At 39.3% G+C, this 27,172-nt stretch overlaps 1 protein-coding gene across 8 annotated transcripts in view; it reads left to right on the top strand.

Moving 5' to 3' along the window:
• LOC311303411 (transcription factor COE3) overlaps positions 1-27,172 on the top strand; it is a 115,078-nt gene that overhangs the window by 26,359 nt on the left and 61,547 nt on the right. For all 8 annotated transcript variants that reach the window (XM_084429860.1, XM_084429862.1, XM_084429861.1 and 5 more), the window contains one exon: positions 5,367-5,435. In XM_084429860.1, the coding sequence (XP_084285986.1) occupies positions 5,367-5,435 (69 nt within the window). The remainder of the gene's footprint in view (positions 1-5,366; positions 5,436-27,172) is intronic.

Here is a 27,172-nt window from a genome sequence, read left to right as displayed (position 1 = left end):
TTACTGATCACGATTCACTATCGCTGCATGAGAGAGGCTTTAGAAGAATATTAACATATGGTTTGGGAGTTCAGCTCACGGGTGTACCGCAGGGTTGCATAGGTTGGCCTACACGATTCTTCCCGCTCCACTGTGAAGTCCTACAGGGCTTTCCTCATTACATTGACCTTAATGCAGTGTAATTATGGGTTCACAGTAGGCTTGCGTGGCTGGAGGCCTGGATAGAGGGGTGTGTTGTCCATGAATTTTTGCCTGATGGCCATTGGAGGGGGTATGGACCAGTAGGGGAGCAGGGCTGGGGGGTTGAGGAAGTTAAGGGGGCTCAGATGCTGATGTCCTGGGTGACAGGGGGCTGACCAGGTGGGATCTCAGAGTTAATAATGTAAAGAGGGGAAATTATAGGGCTTCGTTTGAGACCCGGGGCAGGTGGGAGACACAAATCCTCCAATGTGGCGAGAAGACAAAAATAATTAGAATACTGATTAGGGCTGCACGATATAGCAAAATAAAATGGATATTGTGATGGATACATGGATACATGTTCTGTCTGAATACTCGTTTCTGATTGGCTTGAAATAAAACATTTTAATGCACTGGTAGTTCCAAGTCAGTTTAATCACCGTTCTAGATTAAGGTGCTGCTTTCATTGAAGCACACACACACATACTTGCATCACTTGCACACAGAAACTTTCATGTGCACAAAAACTTGTCCACGCTGTCCCACGACATAAATTAGCTTCGCTACTGAATTGCAACATTAAATTACTCAGCAAGGAGATTGTAATGTCGCTGTTTTTTAAGTAATTAAACTCACAGCTTCATTAATTGTAGAGAGACGCTGAACAGACGCAGGTAATTCACGCAGACATCTCTCTCTCTCTCTCTCTCTCTCTCTCTCTCTCTCTCTTGATAGGCTTATTCATTCAAATAAATGTTATAATTCAATCACATAGATGTAACCTATACTTTATCTCGGTTTCTGATTTAAAGCGGACAGAATAATTCATTCTTTCCAAATATAGCTATTCAAGTCATCTGGTGAAAATTAACACAATATTGCAGTGTCAGATTTTTACAATATCTTGCAGCCCTACAACCGATGCAGTTTGCGTCCAATATTTTTTATATATTTAATTAATGCTAATGTTCTTTGCTTTGCTCTGACAGAGATTTGCCAAGAACAGAGACAGTCAATTATTATGGGGAGCATGTCGAGTTATTAAAGTGTTGATGGGAATTTCAACACATTCCGAATCATTAAGATGGACTTTGCTAATTATGTTCATCACTGAAGTGATTCCATCTGGCTGCCACCAGTGCTACATAAATCTCACAAATGCTTCACCCTATAAAGTGGACATCATCACTTCCAGAAAACTCACCTGTTTTATGCCACACGGCACTGGATGTTGGGTATTCTGTGCTATTTTCTCCCTCAAGGAACCGGGCTTTCTTGTAGATGATTTTGATACAGGTTCCATTTCCATAATGATGGCTCAGTTTGAGTTGGTCATTATGTGATTGAGTGTGATTATTAACTGCCTCCCCTGATGAATGGTGTGTTTCCATTCGCTAATGAGAGCGAGATGAGAGATATTTCCCCTGTCTCTCACTCCCAGGTGATAGAACTCTTTATCAGGGGCCCTTACGGAGTCTGCCTCACCTGCAACACCCATCAACAGACTGAAAGCACAGCAGATGTTCATGGCAAACTTGATGTTCTTGTCCCAGACGTGAGGATGAGTGTCCTATGGTCCCTTTCAGGTTTAATAAATAGCAATTGTTTTGGAGATCATTTCCTTTGTGTGGTAAATGAGCTTAGCAAATGACTTTGACAGATTAATTGGCATCTCTTGTAAGCAGAGTTACAATATTGCCACATGAACATACTCACAGACACCAAGAATTTTAAAGAATGTTGTTCTGAGATTTAGCTGGTTTGCATGGCCCCATTAGCTGCTTTGTAACCATTAAAAATGAATTTGCTTCTTTTGACAGAACAATTTTTTTCAAAAACCCAGAGATGTGTCGCGTTCTCCTCACCCATGAGACAGTCAGTGCAAGTCAATTCATATTTACCTCTCATTTCCTAAGACAAGATCCTGAGATCTCTATAACAAGCACAGCTTTTCTCACATTCAAAGCACTTTCAATGCCTTATTAATTCCTTTTTTATTATTTAATGTGAAAAAAAGTATTACTCTTCATATTACTGATCACGATTCACTATCGCTGCATGAGAGAGGCTTTAGAAGAATATTAATATACCAAATAAATACAAAATATTATTTGTTATATTTACCCTGTCTACTGCCTTTGAGGGTTGGGTACTGTGTCCATCAGCCAATCAGTCTGTCGTTATGTCATTTGCGGCTCAGGGGATTGGCTTAAATATTTTAATGTGGTAGGTGGTTATACATTTTCAAGATTCAGACTACAAGTAAATGGATTGATTAAACAGAAATGTTTGACTTACAAATGACAGTGTTTTTTTATAGATGGAAATAATATGCCCCTAAAAATCAAATCCAAGGTGCAAATTTAGCTTCTTAACGGAAAAATTTAAAGTTAGAAAGAGTCTGGTGTTCTCCGTAATGTACCGTACAAAGGAATTTGTGATGGGACAGGACTTGATATGCCTTCAACCATTCAAGGTCCTTCCTGGTCATCCCAATGACTTGAAATTGGCACTTCAGAGTCTCCAAATGAGGCATCGCAGCAGATAGTTGGCATGGCGCATCTACAAACTCATGGCGCGTGGTGCACAGTGGGCACGGACTGGTCTCTGTCCGCCAGCCTGGATGAGGATGCTGTGTTGGAGAGGTCTGTCATCGGCTCTCACCCTCCAGTCAGGCAGCCTGGTGCATATGATTAGCCCTGGCTACATCCTCTCTGTGCCTGACTGGGTAATTACAACACTTGCCCTTTGAAAACAAGCCCTCTATTGACATCCATTCTCTCTGTCCTTCTCTATCGTTTCATGTCTTATCTTACCCCTTCAGCATGTTCCACTCTATCTGATGTTAGTCTTAAGATTCCCCAGGGAAGCTTTGAAGGCTGTTTTTTTTATAAGCCTCGCTCTGATATTGCAACCTCATCCGATAAACCCACCTTTCTAGTTTTTGAGTGAATCTACTTTAGTATACCGGAGGTCCATCTGGTGGACTAGTGAGGGCCACTGTGGAGATAGCAAGCTGAGTAAGTAGCTCTTAAAGCATCTGTTCCTCAATCTATGTCTAATCAGTAGGAGCGACCAGAGTAGGTGCCTCTCTACAGCCGCACAGCTTGTCCTAAGGTTGGAGCCGCATTTGTTTTCGTGGTTCTGGCCCTTCGTCATTAACCAAGCCAGGGCTAGCCTGCTCAGACCCTGGAGGGAACGCCATTAAGGCCACATTATGGACGCTCCGCCAAGGTTTGTTTTTGCGAACGGGGGCCGGGCCTCCCTCTGGACCTGGCTGTGCTCCTGGGGTCCAGTTTGTTTATAACACTTCTTTCGCAGTTTGAGGAGGTTGTCACCACAGCCTCACCATTGGGTTTCCAATGCTAATTGGTCTCCTGGAAGTTTGCTAATGGTTCCAAGTAGCTGGGGGAATAAATTATGGTGGCGCGCACTATGGCAACAGTCACACACACAAAGAACAGGAAAACAAGGAAACGGTTTATGTTTTTTCAGGTTCTTAAAGATCAAACAATGTGATAAATGATTCATAAAGTCAGATCATTTTGCATTCAGTGGCTCTAAGTGAGGATTATTTGTCAAATGGCAATCTAATGCATGACAGCATGAAGAAAGTAGGATGAATATATCAGGAGTCTTAGTGGTTAGAAAAATCTATACAATATGATTTGAAGTTATTGCTTAGCTAATCTTAATTGAGGGTAAGGATTTTTTTTGTTTAAGCATCTACTTCATCATTTTATCAAACTGTGCAGAGAAAAATGGAGTAGGTACACCAACTCGGTGTCTCCCGCTTTGTTATTCAGGAGTGCTGCTGCTTCATGATTAATTTTGATTATGCTTAGTCATCGTTCATAAAAAAATCTTTATTTTCTTCAAATATGTTATATTACAATTTTTTTTTATTAAATCATATTTTTAAGAATATAATATATATATGTTTTAATATGTAGCCTATATATAATCTATATATAATAGAATATATCTGAATAGGTATATATAATCTAAATATATAATATTTAATATGGATATTTAATATGGATATATAATCATATGTTTATGATACAAATATTATATAAAAAATATTATATTACATTTTTTTTATATATATATATATTTTTAATATTTTTTTTTAAGTGTAATAATATATTTATATGCAATATTATAGTTAGGGGGGAAATTATTTGGGATTATTTATTATATTATTAGGCCCAAATTCTTAGGGCTATTGCTGTCTCTTGCTGCAAAAAACTAAATCCTGCAGGAAGCACTACTGCAACACTATTTCTCTTCTGACTGATGATCTCAAGCTGATGAGATTAAACTTAATTGGAACCATTTTCACAAAGCAGGCGGCACCAGTGGTCTCACCAGTTTGGTTGGCAAGGGGTGAATGGGCTAGGCGGGATGTATTTAGGGGAACCACATGCCACCAGATGAGGTGCCAGCCTGGGGCGAGGGCATGGGCAAGGGCAGAGGTGATGACAGTGTCGGAGAGGAGCATTTGGGAGGGAGCCGCTGCACCAGGACTTCTCTGGGTGCTGTCCAAACTGTCAGAGGCTGGCTGAGTGACCTTGGCAGGGGCCCAGCCCAGCTGGAGCACAGGGCGAGAGGAGAAAGAGGGCGACCTGTCAGGCAGCCACCAGCTTGGAAAGACTTGCCGGTCACCACATAGCTCCATCCCTACCTCTCAAAGAAAAGAGCAGAGCATTTCTTTTAAGCATCAAAGCAAATATCTTTTCTTCTGTGGTCTTTCAGAGCGCTTTATGTTCTTTTTCTTTGGTTCCAAATCAAGTCACTCTTCTCAAATTTTGTATTTAAAAATCTAATTGAACATCAAGGTGCTTGTAAAAAAAAAAGTCATTTTTGTGTTTCTTGCTATCTAAACCAAGATTAATTATAACCCCAATCATAAAAGTGATTATTTTGTATGTTTAATAAAAAAAGTGTCATCCAAATATATTATTATATTATATATTATTTGTAAATACAGGTTAAATTGAGATTATTATGCAACTAAGTGCAAATTATAATGTCGAATGTTTGAGTCTATTGACACCCTATGTTTTTGGTGTTGATTCAGTATTGGTACTGAGATCGCAGTGGCTAGTATTGCATCAAAACATTTTGATATAGATCCAGCCCTATTAGAATGGCATGTAACTTATGTCTTTTATCCATTTCAGCCGGTGTTGTGACAAGAAGAGCTGCGGGAACCGAAACGAGACGCCATCTGATCCTGTCATCATTGACAGGTAAGAACATCTCGTATCTTCCTCTTGCCCCCCCAAAAAGGAAAGACGCCTGCACCTACTGACACCTGGATATTTTATTAATGTCCATTTTGGGGGTAAATCCTCAATCAGACTAGTGAGTGAAAGATCATTCGCGAAGTTTGTATACACATTCTCCTCTTGACAAATGCAGCTCTCGCAGGGGTTCATGTGTAGATGGAGCGATAGGATTCTGAAACATTTGGAGATATTGAATATATTGTTTTTACTTTTAGGTTTGCTAACTGCTTATTCCGTTCTGAATACGTTTCTAAAACTCTTTACCCTGTTGACTGGACTTCTACCCACTAAAAGCATCTGTAGGGAGGTTTTGTAATGACTGGAATGGAGTAGACGAGATTGTGTGAGAGAGTGTGCACTTCCAAACAGGACAGCAGTGAGAGTGTCCTCCTTGGGCACAGGGGTCATTACCAAATCCATGTTGGCTCATTAGACTGGCCTTGGAGCGTATCCAGCGGACAGAAGTGAAGGGAGCCGGAAATCAGTGACCCTCCCTCTTTCTCAACACACACACACTTACAAAAGCGCGTACGCACAACCACACACGAAATCTTCTCACCTCTAGCTGCCATGGAGTGCATCTGATTGGTGTAAGGTCCGAACCTGCAGAGATGATGTCACCTTTTCATGCTCTCGGTGTCTTTTATGGAATGTACCATTATTTAGCCGCTCAGTAAATGACAAAACCCTGCAGCCATTATTGCATCCACGCCGGCAAACAAACTACCAATAATGCCAATTTACTAACAACCGACTGGGCGAGAGAACCATCAAAGGCGCGACAAAATACGACAAAAGCGTGCGCGAGAGCGTTTGAATTTTTCATCTCTCTACAATGAGGCTGATATTGCCATCTGAAATGTTTCCTCTGGGAGTAGTCTGAATGAATGGCGCTACGTGGGGGCTGAATCGCTGATGTCTAGCTTGTGTGTGTGTGTGCCAGCCACATCCGAACTCCTCATTACGCTGACCAAAACCCATTCTAAAGTGTTTACGGGTGACAGCGGATGCGTGTGATTTAAGGCGGACCGGTCCATACGACTGCATTTTAGCGCCCTATTAAGATGGGCAGTATTTATAGGAGCGCCGCCCTGAGCTCCTTAAACCAACAGATAAATCAGTTCGGCGCGAGGGGCGGCCGCCGGCCCACCATGCAAATCAGCTGTAGCGCCCGTCACTGTAAAAGGCTTAATGACGGCCATTCATTCTGCCCTCCACAATCTCTACCTTTGTTTCAAGCACAGATCTGCTCTGTAAATCAAGACCTGCTGTGCACGGCTGTGCGGCTCCATGCATCACAAATAAGAGCCCTCGGACGCGCACGCGCACGCTTGCATTAGCACAGCCAGGCCTGGTGGCATTCAAAGGAATCATTTTTCACCCCTGCCTCTCTGTTAGTTTGGTCTCATCAATTTTGCCCCATTGATCGTGATGTTTACTGCTAATGGAGACTATAAACAACAACAAACAAAAGAGCTTCACTTGATTCTTTCTGATTTCGGCCCATTATCGCCTGTCACGGGAAATAAGGCAATTGCGGCGACACAGTCACTTCCTGTCCTGTTTCAGCTTCGTAAATGCGAGTCTATTCACTTGTTAAGGGTTAAGTACGGGTCAGAAAGGTCAGGGGTCGTATCTCACTACCCCTTTACTTACACAAAACTGGAAGCACTTGCATTACATGCCATTTATAGATCAAGAAGTGCTTAGGGAAGAGTCAATTTGTGATGGGCTGAATGAAATATTGCTCCGCAAGCTTTAAAACAGGTGTTAGTACAAGCTAATTTTGCAATTAGATTGTCCAGAGAGTTCTCTTAGTTGGACGATAAATTGTGCAGCACCGTCAGTGCTTAGATGGGTTCGGTCTAATTAACTCCTTTTTCCTCTCAACCATCCAGCCTCAAACATGATCATCATAATTCGCCTCTATGCTTTTCATTTTGAGTCATGCACGAAGAGAGAAATGAGATGACAGAAAAGGGTTAACATCCATTTCCATGTGACCTTCCTGACCTTTGCTCCGTGTCTATGTTCACCAGTGTCTCTCCTCTTATCTCTTCATCGGGAAAGCATGTTTTCATGAAGGTCCTGTATAGCATAGAATAGTAGATGTGTGAAAGTGAAGGGAAAGCCAGTTCTTAAGATGTGTATGTGTGTGTGTGTGTTTGCGTGGAGTGGAGCACAAAAGTCTGAGACCATATTGAAAATCTGGCAGAAAAAAAAATATTTTAAAGGAAAGATCAATTTCTTTAAAATTCAACGTTTTCACTTTTTTACTCTTGGATTGGGGGATATCATTTATATTTAAGATTTTATAAATATATTTATAATATTAAATATAATATTACAAATAATAAAAAAATGATATTAAATAAATTAAATGAATTTGTTTCAATGTTTAATAAATTAAAACAAAAAGAAAAAAAGACATAAACAATTATTTTAATATATAGTTATTTATACTATTAATATTTCCATTTTATTTTTATGTAATACACATTATATTAATATATCCAAATATTTTGTAATTAATAGTACAAAATAGAAGCATTTGGTCCTTCTCTAAGGAGTTATCCCTCTGCTTTATTATTTATATGTGTGCTTGTGTCAGAACTTAATGTGTAAGATGGTGTCTATACAAATGTGCATGTGTGTCTGAACTTCAGCTTAACCCTTATTTTGAATGTTTGTATGTGATAGGACTGTGTGTGTGTGCTTTGTACATATATGTGCATGTCTGTGTCAGAGCTTAACCCTGTGGGGGTGGCTGCTGGTTTTTGGTTATCAGCCTCTCTGGACTCTTCCCAGCAATCGCGTTCTATTGATCGAGCTGCTCGCCCATCGGTGCCGGCCAGATTAAGAGTATAGATTTGCAATAAAAGAAGGACATTACTGGGCAGCCTGGGTAAAATTGAAAAAAATGATGAGCTCTTGGAAGTGGAGATGAGTCAGAGACAGAACAGAAGGGTGTTAAAGAGGCAGATTTTATGTATGTGTGTGTTAGAGACATATTACAGGCGGACACTGTACATGTATGACATTATACACTCAGGACCAGGAAGGCTTAGCTCGTTTTAATGTGCTTTAATGTGGAATATTAAGCTTTATTATTGATTAACCATTTTTAGAGTAATAATTTGCAGTCAATCTTAGCCGTCACAAAAGCAGAATTTTATTATCATATAAAAACACTTCTTAAAGGTGAAGTGTGTAATTTCTGCACAACTAGTTTTAACAAATGGAGTTGCAAAAATAACACTCCTCCTGTCTGACATTGGTAAAATGTGTTTTAGGTTGGATTCACACTAGGCCTGTATGGTATAGAGGTATGTTTTATATGTGAAATATGAATGATCATGGTGTAGGGGCAGGTGGCCCGTTTGGCTGGTTCAATAATTCAGTATATCCTGTCCCTCACAGGGGGACCCGTCTTGCCCCCTATTCCGCTCCCGTGCGCGCTTCTGTGGAATAGAAAAGGAAAAACAGGGGAATGGAAAGAAAAAGGGAAAGAGAGAGTGAGTTTTGAGTATTCTGCAGTAGCACGGCTGTTAGCCCTGGTGGTGGCACTCTGATAAAAACAGTGACAGATGCAGGTGAAATGAGGCCAGTCGCCATGACGATGTGGAGCGTAAAGTTCCCATAGCCATTCTCGAATGGTCATCTCTCATTAACCCTGAGTCTATTGAGCCGTTTTTTACCCAAAGCACCCCCATCAACCGTAGAAGCGATTGCGAACACAATCATTCCTGTGCTTTTAGCCTGGACTTTAAAAGTTATTATGTTTTTTGTGCCTTTAAATGTCAAGAGATGACAGGAAATGATGGAAGAATTGGATAATGACATGTTGTGGGTCAATTGAGACCCATCACAATTGCATTGCGATCGCAATAAAAAAAAAATCCCCAACCTTACACCACAGTGTCTTGGGCCACGATTCCAATACATATCATATCTTACAATGTCAGCACTAATTTTGCAACCACGACCTAATGTGTACGTGTGTGTTTATCATAGCCGTAACACGATGATGACCTTGAGTGGCCGACTGAGAGGATTGCAGGGAAATACGACAGTCGCTGTTTGTGCTGTAGACCTCTCCTCTTACACGCGGGCTATCTGTTTCAACTCTCGCTACACCAGCAACACAGCCAGGCCTGCAAATAGAAAGCCACACAACCACAAGCACCTTCCCTCTCGGTTCTGTTGTTACAGGCTCACCCTCTGCCACACAAGCCTCCAACAGAAGGTTAACTCACTGTAACTTATCTGGAGCACCAGCTTCCGCGTGGACTTGGATGTTTACTGTCTTGTTGTTGCAGTATCATCCATGTGTGCCAATAAGACTTGTGTGCCACATATGAAAACTTTCACTTAAGAAAAATCTCTTTCACTTTATATACAGTATATATATATATATAATGCATGTTCTAATTGAATATCTGAGCGTTTTTAGGCATTTCATTTTTTAGCTTTATTTATTTTTACATTCATTTATTTTATTTATTTAAATATTTTAATTAATATTTTGTTGATTTTTAATTTGTATTTCTTTTAATATAATTGTATTTATTTATTGACTATTCAGTTACATACATTTTAAATTTACATTTTTCTCATTGAATGTCTGTTTTTTTCTCAGTTTAAAGGCTAGATTTTTTTTTTTTTTCTGTTTTCTCATTTTTCTCATGGAATCTCTCTTTTTTTTTTTATTGGTTTCATTTTAAATATTTAAAAAATATTGACTTTTTTTTGTAATATGCATCTAGCTAAAAATGTTCTTCATACCAGAAGTATTCAGTAAATAAGGTTAAGACAATGTAATTGTAAGGTTAAGAGCAAAATTTTTTCCTCTTCGCTGTTGACATTTTCCATACATGTAAAGAGCTTTGAGTAAAAGGCCTGCACTTCTATTTCTTCACTTAAAAACAGATGAAGTAGTCGTTGAGGCTAGCAGGAGTTATAGCGAATAAATAGTGAAGGGCATCTGTAGTGCCTGTGTTTACAGCTCTCGATGGGGAAGTGTTGTGTTTGCATCCAGAGCCTGAGGTGAGATGTGTCTGGGAGCCTGTGGGGCCGACAACTGTAGGCCCAGGCTCAGTCACAGCCTGCAGAACGGCCCCGGGGCCTGCAGAGATGGATGTGCTCCTGAGGGCCCACTCTGATGGAGAAAGAGAGAAGCAGAAAGGCATGAATAAAAGGATGGGAAAAACCCAAACAAAACAACAACTACGCATCTGTCAGTTCTTACACCATTATGCTGGTTTTCATTCCTAACAGTTCAACTCCTTTAGGGATGCTGTTAGATGCTCCGAGCAAGAATCTCCAAACAGCCAGGTGAGCATCGCCTCCTTCCAGTGAATTGCAGAGTGTGTTTGGGGTCATGGGAATCTGATCGCCCCCCTCCAGCAAATGTGGAAGTGTTGCAGCTAAATCCACCCCTCCAGTGCCTGTCACTAATGCTAGCATTATCCCTCGCTACCCCTCTGCGAGGGAAAAGCTATCGATCCGTTCTTCCTCATCCCTCTGTCGACATATCGCTGCCTCCTGCGGGTCTCAAAGAAGGAACGCTGGGTGCTGTGTAATCTGGGAAAGCAAACACAGGCAGGGGTCCTCTTAGCCACGCCCCAGTATTGATTTGACTAAGATCATGCTGACTTGTCTGGGATACCACTGAACTGGACCTGAACCCAGAGTCTGACCCACATTCTGACGCCTACTGTATATGATCTCAGACTAAAATCTGATGAACTTATGCTTTGCATTTTGCCTAAAACTGCCCGTTAACTATGGTAAAATCTCTGTAATTCACTCTCTCCTGTCTCTAGGAGGGCTTCGAGATAAAATTGATATTGCTTAGTGCGATTGTCAAATCACAGAGGTTGTGATTTAATTAAATATACACTCACCTAAAGGATTATTAGGAACACCTGTTCAATTTCTCATTAATGCAATTATCTAATCAACCAATCACATGGCAGTTGCTTCAATGCATTTAGGGGTGTGGTCCTGGTCAAGACAATCTCCTGAACTCCAAACTGAATTTCAGAATGGGAAAGAAAGGTGATTTAAGCAATTTTGAGCGTGGCATGGTTGTTGGTGCCAGACGGGCCGGTCTGAGTATTTCACAATCTGCTCAGTTACTGGGATTTTCACTCACAACCATTTCTAGGGTTTACAAAGAATGGTGTGAAAAGGGAAAAACATCCAGAATGCAGCTGTCCTGTCTGCGAAAATGCCTTGTTGATGCTAGAGGTCAGAGGAGAATGGGCCGACTGATTCAAGCTGATAGAAGAGCAACTTTGACTGAAATAACCACTCGTTACAACCGAGGTATGCAGCAAAGCATTTGTGAAGCCACAACACGCACAACCTTGAGGCGGATGGGCTACAACAGCAGAAGACCCCACCGGGTACCACTCATCTCCAATACAAATAGGAAAAAGAGGCTACAATTTGCACGAGCTCACCAAAATTGGACAGTTGAAGACTGGAAAAATGTTGCCTGGTCTGATGAGTCTCGATTTCTGTTGAGACATTCAGATGGTAGAGTCAGAACTTGGCGTAAACAGAATGAGAACATGGATCCATCATGCCTTGTTACCACTGTGCAGGCTGGTGGTGGTGGTGTAATGGTGTGGGGGATGTTTTCTTGGCACACTTTAGGCCCCTTAGTGCCAATTGGGCATCGTTTAAATGCCACGGCCTACCTGAGCATTGTTTCTGACCATGTCCATCCCTTTATGACCACCATGTACCCATCCTCTGATGGCTACTTCCAGCAGGATAATGCACCATGTCACAAAGCTCGAATCATTTCAAATTGGTTTCTTGAACATGACAATGAGTTCACTGTACTAAAATGGCCCCCACAGTCACCAGATCTCAGCCCAATAGAGCATCTTTGGGATTTGGTGGAACGGGAGCTTCGTGCCCTGGATGTGCATCCCACAAATCTCCATCAACTGCAAGATGCTATCCTATCAATATGGGCCAACATTTCTAAAGAATGCTTTCAGCACCTTGTTGAATCAATGCCACGTAGAATTAAGGCAGTTCTGAAGGCGAAAGGGGGTCAAACACAGTATTAGTATGGTGTTCCTAATAATCCTTTAGGTGAGTGTATATATATATATATATATATATATAAATGTTGAAATAAAATTGATATTGCTTAGTGCGATTGTCAAATCAAAGAGGTTGTGATTTAATTAAATATATATATATATATGCACTATCGTTTTCAGAGTGATGTGCGACATTTACACGTGTAGTTCATGAAACAATAGTTACTGTTGAAGAAGTTAAGGTGTAAATATTGGTATTGTAATTTTACAGTAAAAATAGTTTTATTACTTGAATATTTATTTTATAGTACAATATTATAATATTTCTTATTGTCAATAATCACAATAATAATCACAATAATCAATCACAATAAATATTATTTTATAGTTGTGTTGAATTACTCATGTTAATATTGAATTTCAATTTTTTGGAAAAAACATTTTTCAACACTAGAAAAAATTGGTTTATTATTTTCAGTCCGAAATTGCTAGTTAATTTCACTAATAATTACAAAGAAATGGAAAGTAACACATTGAAATAAATGTTTGTTTGTTTTTTTTAAGTAGAAAGACTGAAATAGTATTTTCTTGTAAAACATACTCCAATAATCTTTGTTTTATGTACAACTTCAACAAATATTTTTTTTATTAACAGTGAAGCTTTTCCTAAATCGTTTACATTAAAAGGATTTTGCCCTTTAAAAAGTCTTCAGATTAAAAAGTACTTTTTCAGTTGTTGTTTTTTTCTATGCAGATGAACTCCCCAACAAAATTACCAAAATTATTCAATTTTTCGAAATAGCTATTCAACTCATATGGTAAAAATCTTTTTTTTTTTTTATATATATATCTCAATATATCGCAGAAAAGAAATATTGCAATGTCCGTGTTTTACAATATCGTGCAGCCCTAGTCTCTAGCAACAAATAATTGATCAAATTTGTGAATTTCAATATCAAATACATCCAGCGTGCTTCTACCCACTCTCTGATAACTTTACCCCCTCTCACCTTAGTAACGGAACGTCTGCCCAATTAAAAACAGCCCTAATGAGGCCCTGCTGTTTTGCATCAGAGGGTTCTGTGCCATGGTTCATTAAGGTGGCTCTCTCCATGGTGCTGATTCTGGCTAGCAGATGTGAAGGGGGTTCGCATTCTCCTCCTTAAGCTGCTGAAAGGGTAGAGTGCTACTGTCGCCCCATAGAGATCCAGACCAGCATGGGGCTCCGTGCAGGTCATGGTCTGGTCAAACTGCAGATGTTCTCGAGAGGTGCTCACACATAAGGGTGGTTTTGAATACAGAATGCATCTATGGTTAAACATATCAAAAGTAGTTCTGACTTATCATATACCGGTATATTCTACCTTTTTTGATTTTTTTTGAGGTCTAATCATTTGTAGTAATCAATTTAGTTGTATACCATGGCCTACACTGTTATCACATTTTTTTTTTCTTTTGTCAAATCAATTTAGAAAATGTATGTGGTTTAGATAACATAATATTTTGAATTTCTGTTGATTAAACCAATATCCTTCATTGTATTAACAAATTTTTTGATTTCAATGAACTCAAAATTTTAAGGCAATGATGTTACTTACTTTAAGTTAAACCAACAATATATTTTTTACAGTGTAACCACATGTAAAGTTAGTGACAACATATTTTTATCATTTTTATCATTTCAAAGTTTTCAAATTTCACATTGAATATATTTCCTCATTTATTTGTTTTTGTATTTTTTATTATCATAAAATATTTGATTTAGCATTCTCACTTTTTCTTCTCATAGAATTTCCATTCCATTCAATTTTTTCCTCATTGAATATCTGAACACTTTTTTTCTCACTTAATTTTTTGCACTTTCCTCATTATATATCAGATTATTATTTCCCTCATTTTCAGTGAATATCCAGTACTACTCTGAAATGTCACATTATGGAAATAAAATGGGTTGCAAACTCTGTTTCATGCTAATATAGAACTATGTGGTGTAGGACCATTGAGATTATACTGTGACCGTTAGGTTACAACGTGACAAAAATAGAAACCAGTGGACCGACAGAATGTATCATCACTTGTTGTTGGGACAAAAACTTGATGAGATACACAATTTATCGCTTTTTTGTTTTATCAGGTTGTGCATGGTTAGGACACAATGTTATGTCACTGAACACAATAAACCTACGGTAGATAAACGGTAACAAAAGCAGAAGAAAGGTCATTTCACTTTTAGATTTCCCAACTGGATCAGGATGAGATTTGTGAGCTGAACTCTACAGGTCCAAATCTAGTCAACCTCACAACCTAAATCCCACACAGCTGAACAGCGGGACAACACAGCGGTATAGAATGTCCTTGATGAGGTTTTGAATGAGTGCGATTTATTCTCTACCACTCCATCTATGCTTTCTTTTTCCTTTCCTTCCCGTGTCCTTTTGGTCTCTCACTGTCTCAGGGTGCAATCTGGCCTTGACATGCCCAGACCAGCCTATAAGCCCAGAAAGAAACAGAGACCAATGGAGAGGGGTGTGGAGGACAGAAGTGATGGTGTGGATGAGGGTAGAGGGCAAACTAGAGAGAAAGGCAGGGGCTGGTGGAGAAATGGAAACAGAGTGAGAATGGAAGAGGGGGAGGGATGGAGGACAGAGAGATTGGAGAGAGAAAGAGGAGCAGATTAAGAGGGTATTGATTTCTATATAAAGATCCATAAATCTGATGTGGGCGACCGTGGCAGTGTAGTAGCCAGCCACAGGAGACTGCTTTAGGGACTGACCGTTACATAATCACCAACCTACTGTACAGACAAACACGCATAGATCCTTCCATTGAGATGTTATATTGTTTCAATGAACTGCTAGATACACTTACGTTGAAATGCAAAAACAGTGATCTTATCATATCAGTTAAAATCAGCCAACAAAAATGAAATTACGACAACACAATTACTCTACCATTCAAAAGTTTGGAGTCGGTGAGATTTTATAATATTTCTAAAAGAAGTCACTCATGCTCATTGGTGTTATTTTGAAATTTGATTACAAGTTATTGTTTTAATATATTTTAAAATGTAATTTATTCCTCTGATGCAAAGCTGAATTTTCAGCATCATTACGTCTCACATGATCTCAGTCTTCAGTCTCACATGATCCTTCAGAAATCATTTTAATATGCTGATATTGTTGAAAATTGTGCTGCTTAATATGTTTGTGGAAACCATGATACAACAATTTTTTTTTTTTTTTTTTTATTGTTTTGGCAGTTATTTGAAACAAAAATCTTTTGTAACATAAATGTCCTTACTGCCACTTTTGATCAATTTAATGCATCCTTTCTAAGTATAAGTATTAATTTCTTAAAAAGAAAATCTTTCTGACCCCATACTTTTGAAGTTTAGTGTATTTAATAGACAATACTTTATATATATATATATATATATATATATATATATATATATATATATATATATATATATATATATATATATGTATGTATATGTGTATATAGGCTATATGTGTATATATATATATATGTATGTATGTATGTATGTATATTAGTAAGTGATTCATGGCCTTAAAACAATAATGCTAGCGTGTTGTAAGCATTTGTAAGAGCATTGTTATGTGGTTGCTAAGGTGTTCTGAAAGCTTTTTAGGGTTTTGCTATGCAATTACTATGGCGTTATGGGTGGTTGTTTACTAGAACACACCTCAAATCTCTAGATATGGCTCATGTCCCTCCTTCAATGTAGGGTTATACGTTATATGTAAACCATAAATCTGAATGCTTAGAAGAGTAATAGCACACTCAGAAAACAAACAAACAAAACAATACATGATTTGAAGTGTGTAAAGGTGTTTTAATAATTGGTTAGAAGTGTGTTAAATCACTAACTCTAAGTAGGAGCAATTATAATAGTGCTGCTTGCCTTAAGTGCTGTAGTAAACACCACTAATTAGTGTTCACCACTATATAGAGAGCTTTCCCCAGAGCAGACATTGCTTGTGATGAAACCTGGCTCATGTGTGAGTTGTGGCGGTGTAGTTTATTGTGTTGGTATTTGTCTGGGTTGGCCTTTGTTGTGTTATGTGCAATGGACATAGATCTCTCGTCTAGAGCCAGAGGATCATGTATATTTGATGCTTTGCTGTTGTTAGTTATTTTAACACTGCACACATGTACAGTATGTGCACATAGTCACAAATACACCTACTTACATTAATAGTGTCATATGCATACATTCGCACATAGGCATGTCAATTCTCATTCATACTCACACACCACACTGTGCACACACTCGTTTGCTCACCTGAAGCTACATACACCTCTTATTAGAATTTTATCGGCCCTGTAAAAAAAAAAACACACCCTCTCTCCCTTTCCAAACGAATACTGCGTCTACATGCAATTACACACACACCTTCTCTGTCTGTCTTTCTTACACACACGCACACGCACACACGCACACACACACACACCGTTTCTATATTTCTCGGTCTCTCCAACAAACACAAGAGTGCACGCACACACTCACACAAAACACAACACAAATCAATACCAATTTATAATTCAGGATTGCTGGAGTTTGGGTTTTAGGGCAGGCCAGCATCCAGCCTTCATAAATATTACAGTGTTATTGACTGGATCCGAATGAATTGGAGATTTTTTTTTTTTTTTCTATCTCCCTCTCTCCTTGCCCCCTTTCTTGTTTCAGGGTGCCGAGCAATAAAGCTTGCTTTTATTTATTCCCTTTGAGTTGGAGATGAGAGGCCTAACTGGACAACAAATTTGATCCTAGGAATGAAATAAAGTGGCTAATGGTGGGCAGAAGTCCCCCCCCCCAAATCTGTGGAGAGTAGTATAGCGTGTGCAGGGATCGGGATAAGTGGGGCGATTTGTCTGAGCCGTGTCCCCTCTGGTTGCCAGAACCGGGTGCACTTTCACACATGGATTTATGCCCTAAGTAAAAACACATTGTCTTGTAATACATTGATCTCTCGGACTGGAGCCAGGGGTGCAGTCTCGAGTCTCGACCACCAGAACGGAACGAGTTTTTGATAACTTAAAGGAGCTGTATGTAAGAAATGTATTTCAATTAATCATAAAATGGCCCTGATATGTCACTAGACATTAAGAAATCATGTTAATTTCAAATACTTATATCACTGACAACAGTAGTCCGGCCAGGATATTGTCATTTAAAAAGTGAAGTTGCAGCCCTCAACTGATGTTGATGTTGTCATGTTGTGTTTTGGCCTGAAGCGCCACCCTCCACCTATCTACCAATCACGAAGTCAGTAGTGTTTCGGCATCCGGGTTGCCAGCTCAGCTCTAGTTACCACAGCTGCAGCTACAAACGTTCGTGCTGGGTCCTATCTGGCAACCTCGAGTCAGGGGGGAGGGGGAGGGGATACACCGCTCTACAGTAATTTGAAAGTGATTGCAGTACCAGTTTTGGCCACAATCTTACATACGGCTCCTTTAAGTTAACTGTAATTTTGGATTTGTAAAAAAAAAAAAAATCAACCCATTAAAATTGTTACATTTAAAAGGTAAAATTGAAGCTGCCTTATATTTTTTAATGAAATCAGTTACACAAACTTTTTGGTCCACTTCGAATTTAATTATTGATGAAGAAAATTGAGTGGGAAGCCTGGAAACCGTGGACAATTGTGGAAATTATTGTGACAAGGACCAAAGAAGTTACATCATGATGATAAAATAATTGTTACAGTAAAATTCCAGCTTATTGGACGAGTCATGTTCAAAGGTGATGTGAAAAAGTAGATATAACACCATATATGACCTACATTTATGCTAATGAGATATATTGGTGGAAGAATTGTTTATTGTGAATTTTTCGTATAGTCTGCCAGATGAAATATAGGCCTACTGTATGGTACATTTGTTGTTAGGCACGAAAAAGGCTTGTTATATACACTTATCTGATTGATTTATTGTTATAATTCTTACAATTGTCAGTACTACTAATTTAAATAATAATAGTGATTAAGGACACTCTGAAGGGAAATTTGATGCAAGAATGAACTGTCTCCTGCAAGAAGAGAGTGTCTCCTGCAGTTATTTTCAACAGTTGGGAGGTTCAGAGCTGTCAGGCCTGTAGAGGTGAATAAACTGAGTGTGCGAGTGTGTTTGGGGAAGATGATGTCTCTAACCCTCTTCTGTTTGCGTTCCCTGGCATGTTGTATCCAGACACAGTGTGAAGCACTCAACTTGTCCAACACACACGGAAAGAACTGGTTGGTAAAGTCCGGTGAAAACACACACACACACACACACACACACACACACACACACACACACACACACACACACACACACACACACACACACAGGGTTCAGTTTTCCCTGACCTACCCCTCCTCCCACCCCCACCACGCATCTCCTGGGGAGTCTCAGCCGATGAAAGAAAATCAATCATGTCATAAAACAAGGGAGAAAAAAAGAAAAGAAAAAAGAAAAACCTGTTTTTACCTCTGCAAGTAAAACCACCAGCAGCTATAAACTTTACTGATAAAACCACACACCACACACATGCACACACTGTACAAATAAAGCACACAACAATTTAAGTTAATGTGACTTAATGTTTGCAACCCATTTTGCTGTAATAAAAAAAAAGAAAAGATAAATAAATAAATGTATGTGTGTTTTTATTTTTATTTTTTATAAATCAATGGAAATTGATGCATGGTAAAAAAAAGCAACTTTTAACATTTTGATTAGTGATTACAAAGTCAAACTGTTTTATTTTCTCTTGAACAACGTGCACAGATGAATTGTTCACAATAAGACTGGGAGTGTGCTTTTAGATGTAAATGGGGTTGATTTGTAATTCCAAAATAAAAGTATAGATTGAAAAAAAATTATTACTCACCATAATGTTCCAAACTCATGACTTTCTTCTGTAAAGACAAACACACACACACACACACAGTGTGTGTGTGTGTGTGTGTGTGTGTGTGTGAGTAAATGATGAATTTTCATTTTTGGGTGAACTATTTGCTTAAGGCTTTTTCACTTCCACACAGAACTTATATATTTACATATTCTTGCTTGCACGAATTCGGATGCTTACACACACACACACACACACACACACTCTCACACTAGACTAGAGGCCGGGTTGCAGGGCTAGTGGCTCCAGAGAGAGGGGGGATTTAGGTTTGCTCGTTCTCTTCCAGCAGTCAATACCGAGCTCATCAACCAGCCCGTTTTAATCCCTTAATCAACCACAGCGACTGACGCTTAATTGGGCCGAGAGTCCAGTAAAGATCCCTTCCTCCACCTCTGATCCTGTCAACACATACATAAGGGCCACCGCTCACCCCTCACGCATCTTAACCGTGCTGCAGAATCTACCGGTAAGACACAGTCAGCTGAGAATAAGAGTTTCTCGATCAGGGCTTTACTGTCTGTGTGATTGACTGGACTTTCAGACATTGCTGCAATACTAACAAGCTTACTAAGAGATCTCCACACGAGTTAAGCTAGACCTTAGAGACATTTAAGCCAGGATTGGTAAATGTACCTGCTGTTTTGTATCCCTCATTTAAGGGCAGGTCTTTTCAAAGTTCCTTAATGATAACGGATACATGTAGAAGCCCAAGTAAAACCATCTGTTTTTCTCACAACACAGCTTGAGCTATAGCAGGTCAAATCTATGGAGTCTCCAGCACACATCCCCACTCTACTCTTGCAAACCGCCCAACAAAAAATGAATTTATTGATTTATTTCTGACCATACGCATGATTTTTCCTATTTTCCTACCTGAGCCCGAGTGATCTATATGTCCCCTGACGTGGGGTAATGGCCAGGCTGACTATACATACTGGCTCTGAAAATACCACCAGACAGGTTCACTGGTGCAGGCCTTACAGTTGGTGCCTCACCATAGCTGCAGTCTGCTTGATTGGGTTTCCAAACGAGCCAAGGAGGTCTAATATATTTGGAGAGAGCTATCCGTTAGCATTCCCATTCATTCCAATGGTTGGCGCATAGTCACTCCTGAAATTCCAGAAACTTAATTCCAAATATTTTTACCTAAGCCATTTATGTGATTGGCCTGTGATTGTTTACCTTTTTGCAGCAAACATCTATCTATCTATCTATCTATCTATCTATCTATCTATCTATCTATCTATCTATCTATCTATCTATCTATCTATCTATCTATCTATCTATCTATCTATCTATCTATCTATCTATCTATCTATCTATCTATCTATCTATCTATCTATCTATCTTAATCTAATTTTAAAAAAATTGGACATGGAGAAAACATGCTTTTTTTCCCTGCTCCCAGCAATGTCTACAGTAATTGCTGAAGCTAATGAGCCAAACCCTGACCCATGGAACGAGCAGCTAAAATCCATCCATGCTAGCAGTAGGTACCAATGCATTGTGGGAAATTGTCCATGTTTCATCGAGTGGCTTGATTTTGTCAGATGTCTCAGCTTATTTTCATTCTTCACCCAATTACGCCTGATCATTTAAATGTGATAACTTTGATAAGTTAGCGTTGGAGGGCCAGTAATACTTTTTAGCTCTGCCATGTGGGCCAACTGTGACTGACCATAAGGCATTGTGGGAAAACAAATCCAGCGCTTTATCAAGCAAATTCAGGGGTTGGTTCTCATCAGCCGCAGTCTGTAGGCAGTTAACGGCAGCTTTATGACGGGAGCAGAGAGATCAGTCTCTGTAGACGAGTCCGAGTAATGAAAGGCAGGCCGTTTGTCTCTCTCTTTTTCGTCTTTACGCTAAAGGCTCTGGTTGCATGGAGCTGTTCAGCAGACCCTGGTGGATGCTAAAGGATTGTTTGTTGCCTGCTAATCATGACCGGCGTGTCTGCTGAAGGAGCATTTGGCAGTGGCAAACGAGGAAGAGAGAGAGAGAGTGGGCACCGCTGCTGCCCAGGCGTCTTTAGCGGCAGTAAAACCCTCTTAGTGGGTAGTGCCATCTGGCCGAGCCCCTTGTGGGGGCGTAATGTGCCCGAATCGCGGGGTCGAGATGCTTTACTACCCAAGCCTGCCGGCTGCAGATGGCACGGGCAGAGCCACTAGAAAACGCCAAGGTCGGGCACGCGCTGTGGCGTGGGATTCACTGCGCTAAATGGCATGGAAAGCATTTGATGGTGCACTGGACAGACAGCGAGGGCCCAGAATGCATCTCCCAGCATCCATCAGCACAGAAGCTCAACGCCCCTGTGTGCAGAACCAGACCTAAATGAACATCAGGGCCACTGCTGCTTTAGTAGACAAAAAATAAGCATTGAAGTGTTGCTTAAATGCTGTTGGCACCTAAGTTTCAGGTCACAGAAAATCTTAAAGATTGTATCTGTGTCTTAGTTTGGCTTCGATTTTGCCATTAAAGTGTGCACACGTTATGGGCTGTGTGCATTAGTGTGTGTATTTAGGTATTTGTGCATGTGTGAGTGGGTTCTGGGCCCACTCCAGAAATCCCACGTCACCCGTGCGGTTCTTAGGGACTCTTTATGTTGTAGTGGGTGGCAGCTGGCAAAATGAATAGACATTTTAAGAGCAGTGAGACATGAACGGGCGCAACACACAAAGGAATTTAATAAGTTTGCAGTCACCATCAAAGAGAAATGAAATATAGAGAAGAAATGGTATTGGTGGAAACAGTGTTTTTTTATTTATATGAGCCCGCTTTCCCTTTACCCTCCATCCAGACCTCCACAAACGGGCCGGGGGTCCCAGAACTCACACTGCCGTCGGCCAGAGATGAGACTGAAAATTAATTTTGGCTGAGGATGGGGTTTCATTAAATTCTTTTTTTGGCTCATTTCCCTGAGTGGTCCCTGAGCTGAACACCCTGGCATCAGTGGCGTCTGTGCCAACCCAGCCCCCAACGCTCAAAAAAAAAAAAAAAAAACATGATGGAATAGTTGCGGCTTAGATGTCCAGACATACACAAGTCTGAAAATGTCCAATGGAACTTTTAAAGTAAATGATTCTAATTTAACATCACCCTTTGTGTTGTATGTGTTATATACACACCATGATTTGGCTGATTCGAAGATCAGAATAGCAGCACACTTCCAGCACACTTGAGTGAACTATTTTGGACTATTTATTTTTTATATATTATGAAGTGTAGTTGTATTAAATTGTTGTTTTAATTGATTCTTATATTATTTTTTTATTTTTTTGCTGCTCGATGAGATACTTTATTTATTTTTGAATATTTTTAGTATTAAACTGCATTCGATTAAAAACTAAATTGTTTTTATTTTTAATGATTTAAAAAATTATATTTTACATTTTTAAACAAGATTGTTGTTTCATTTTAGCTGCTCAACAGGATATTTTTTTTAATGAGTTTCACAATATTTTTATTGTTTTCCTTCAATGTTCTATTACTGCACCCCCCCCATGAATATACTGTGGCAATGAGTCATATTTTTGTGAGTTTTAAATCAATAGGTATAATATTTACTTATTTTTAATTAATGGCCAATTAGGTTATTTTAGTCAATGGATTCTTCCGTGGCCTCGTGTGCGTGTGTTTGATGTGCAAAGCCTTTTTCATGTGCTTTACTGTCACTTTCTGAAAAGCTATCAGAAACCATCTAGCCATGCTTTTGTTATTTTTTGCGATATATTTTAGAGCAAATTCCTACCTTTTTCTCTCAGTCGGACTCGGGAAAATTGAGTTTTCAAGGTGAACATCCCATTACTGGAGAAGGTTGACAAATTAATTTGGTGTGCGCCTTGTTGCAGTGTGGGTAGTGATAGAGACCAGCCTGTCAATTTGAGAAATGAGGGCCTACTCAGGCAGCCAGATGGGAGTGAAATTGAACAGCACATTAGCTAATTACTTATGCAAATCACCCGGTCTTGCACCTTAACTTAAGCACGGTGGATGATACTCAGGGCGGCTGGAGAGTTTTAGATAATACTAATCCTACTCCCATCACCCACACGAGCACATCTTTACCTGCTGAGAAAGCTCTATGAGGAATTGCTCACAAATAGCTGAATGCACAAACATACGCACACACGCAGCGTTCCCACTCTTGTGAGCGCACACACATACACGCAAAAACAAAGAAACACTTGTGAACCCCAGAGAAAACAAAGAGCTTCTGGCGTAAGGGGGAGAGAGTTTATTAAAACTGTTGAACTGGTCATATCTGCCCGCTTTCCAACAGTTACTATTTGCGCAAGTGCTGTCTGCTGCTTTTTTAAGTGTAAAGGCCCTTTCGATGCCTCACGTCAGCATTGTCCAATGCATTGACCTCGATGATGGAGTGAAGCAAGCGTCAGCTGCAGCTTTACCTCATATTCAACTCATATCTGTCTTTGAAATGACAGGTCAAACTGCATCTAAGTTTGTGATATCCTCATATTTTTGCTTGAGGACAGGCCATTTTTAACGACACCATTTCTTATCGTATTAACTTTTTGTCCAGAATCCTGATTTTGTTCTTTGTTTTTTATGCTTTTACTTCAATATGTTATGTTGAGTAACTTGAGTCACATGAAACAATCTGTATTATAAAGCACTATATAAATAATAAAGGTGACCTGACTTGTCATGAAAGGGCATTAAAGAATATTTCAGTTTCAGTACAAGCTCAGTTGACAGCATTTGTGGCATAAAGTTGATTACCGCAAAAATTAATTTAGCTTTTCTTTACAGAAAGCAAAAATCTTGGTTAAATCAGGAGGCACTTACAATAGAAATGAATGGGGCCAATCTGTGAATGTTAAAATATTTACTCTTTCAATAGTATAGCCACAAAATATGCAATTAATATGCTTTGTAAAAATCACTTATTACCTTTTTTCTGGAGTAATGTTCAGTTTTACAACTTCGTTGCATAAACCTGAAAATGATTTAAACAGCTTTATAATACATGAGTTTTAACAGAATAATTAATGTATGTTTTTTTTGAAAATTATATAAATGCTCCACAATCTTGGCCTTATAATCGCTTTCATTCTAAGTTCCTCGCTGTTACCTTGATTTTTGCTTTTTTCAAGTAAACAATTATGACAACATATGTTTTACATTGCTTTAACTCATCGAAAATAAGATAAGTTAAGTTATACAAGATTCAACTCATTTTTTCTGTCAGTTTAATGTAATTTAAGTTGAAATGACTTAAACATCCAAGTTGATTTGACTTAATATTTAAAGCAGCAACTTTTAGTCGAAATTATGTTTTGTGGTTATAAACATAATGCCATAAATACTGTTGGCTGAGCTTAACTTCCACTGAACGCAACATTCTTTTAAAAGTCAGAGAAAGATGTTTGTCGAAAGTCAGACAACATTCAGGCGGGACAGGTTGCGGACGGGGGCGGAATCTCAGCTTTTTAAGGTGTCAATCATGAATCGCCCACCCCCTCCTCCTTCCCAAAACCAGCAGTGTGTTTTCAGGGGTCTGCATGCATCGCATCGCTCCTCGTGTCTGCGAGGGGCTTACGGAGGGCTTAACCGCTTCGCCGTGGCCTCTCCCCTAATCACAGTTCGCTAAGCCCACCTGTCAAAACACGCTGCCACACCAGCTACAAGATCTGCCTCAGTCCCCCTTAATTAGCTAATCTAGCTCGGGCTGCGCACTGGGAAAACTGAGAAAGAGACTGGCAGCAGTCAGAGACGTCCATCCCGGTTCAGCCAGAACGCTCTCTAATGCTGAGCTTGTGTATGTGTGTGTGTGTTTAAATGGACGTTGACTTATGTTGTACAGTGGAAACTGTCGATCTATTGATTTGTGTGCAGCTGACGGGCCCAAGGCACAAGCTTAAGTATTATTAGCGATTTTGCAGTTTGGCAGCTGGTCATTAATTAATGCTCGATTTCTCTGACTAACAGACACTTTCTCAGGCCGTTGTTACTGTAGACCTTCTTCATCAGGCCTCTGAAATTCAAGTATTGTCAAGTTCACAGTTATTCACGTTTCCCTGAAATCTCTGTATGTTTTTTTTTTTTTCAAAGAAATGGGAGCGATAGCCTTTGTGCCTCTTGGCTCTAGAGCTGGAAGTTTTTGCGTCAGGGGTTCGTCCGCCCACAGTCTTTGTTACTCGTGAGCCATATCCTGTTTGATTGAAAAAAAAGGGGTTGCTTTCAAAATTCATTTTAGTCTGATAGCGTTAACTGCCTTAATGCTCTCCATGTTGCCATTGTAGGTTGTTAGTGGGCGTGGGCGTGTTTTGCTCATCTTTGCAAAAGGTTGCGTATCCAGATGTTTCAGATGTCTCGGGTCTCTGCTAAAGTGTAGGTTGTGTTTAAACATTGATAGTTGTGGATTTATGTTTCACCTTCACCTTTGTAGGAAGTCGTAGAGTTGCCGTACGATGTAGAAAAACAATACAAATAGTACTCATTTTAAATTATATATTGTGTATATATATATAATATAATATAATATAATATTGTATAATATATATTACATATATAAAATATATATTATATTATATTATACTTAGATGTATATTTTGGATGATGATATATAAGCTGTAACAGACCTAATTTTCAAACAATCTGAAAAAAGATGAATTTTTTTTTTGTGTGTGTTGTAAAATATGAATTCCTACCTTTTTTTTCAGTCATTTTTATTGGTAAGATTAAGTTTGACAAGATTTCATTGACAAGATGGTACTAACATCATTTTTCATCAATTCTCAGCACTATTAACATTGGATGATGATATGCAAACTGTAACAGACCAAACTTTCAACCTAATTTTCAAACAATCAAAAAAAAAAAGATTTTGAAAATGTGCTTTTTGACGTTTTTATGTTGTGAAGCATTCATGCTTTGGAACATGCATTCCTACCATTTTATTATTATTTTTTCAAGATTTCATTGACAAGATGGTGCTAACATCAATTTTCATAAATTCTCAGCACTATTTACATCCTTGTTTTATGTAGTTGGAAAAAGTTCATAGATGTAACTGTAACTGACGAGAGACACTCCCATTCCCAGAGGAAATGCAAACAGAGAAATAGAAGGAGGAAGTGGCTGCTCATTCCCAGGGGAAGGACTGGACAGTTTTAGTGGAGTTTCGTGGACACCCTGACGTTCACACAGTCAGAGCCAAGGCTGCTGTCTGACGATGCAGTGATTTTCATCCCGGTACACTCAGCTGACCTCTGACCCCTTAGCCGTGCACTTTAACCCTCTCATGCCTGACAGACACTCGCCTCTTAAGAAGCGGCCCTGAGAAACCGATATAACTTCCTCCTCTAAACAAAACATCTAAAATACCATGAGTTTCGCAATCATGACGAATCAAGAACTTTAATTAAATGCAGTTGTGTGAACAAATTTCAAGGGAAAGTTTGTGAATTGGACGTACAGAATATTCCCAGAGATTGGTCATCAGTAACAGATACCAAGATACTGGCAACTTCTCGAGACTTTTCAACATGAAACAGACGTTAGGAGAGAGCGGCTGAAATACGAGGAGGGCAGCATCTGTGCTGCGCTGTCTAAAGCTTTAAATACCATTTTGCTTGAAGTGAACTCCACATAAATAATCCAAATGTGTGAGGAATAGGAGTGTAGAAAAGGTGTGCAGATCCTGGGGGGAAACGAATCATTATTCAGAACGAAAGAAAGCCCTGATGAGTTTACAGCGC

This window comes from Rutilus rutilus (assembly GCF_951802725.1).
Source record: "Rutilus rutilus genome assembly, chromosome: 14".
Lineage (NCBI taxonomy): Eukaryota > Metazoa > Chordata > Actinopteri > Cypriniformes > Leuciscidae > Rutilus > Rutilus rutilus.
The sequence above is the reverse complement of the archived record's forward strand: the minus strand, read 5'-3'. Positions and strand labels throughout refer to the sequence as shown.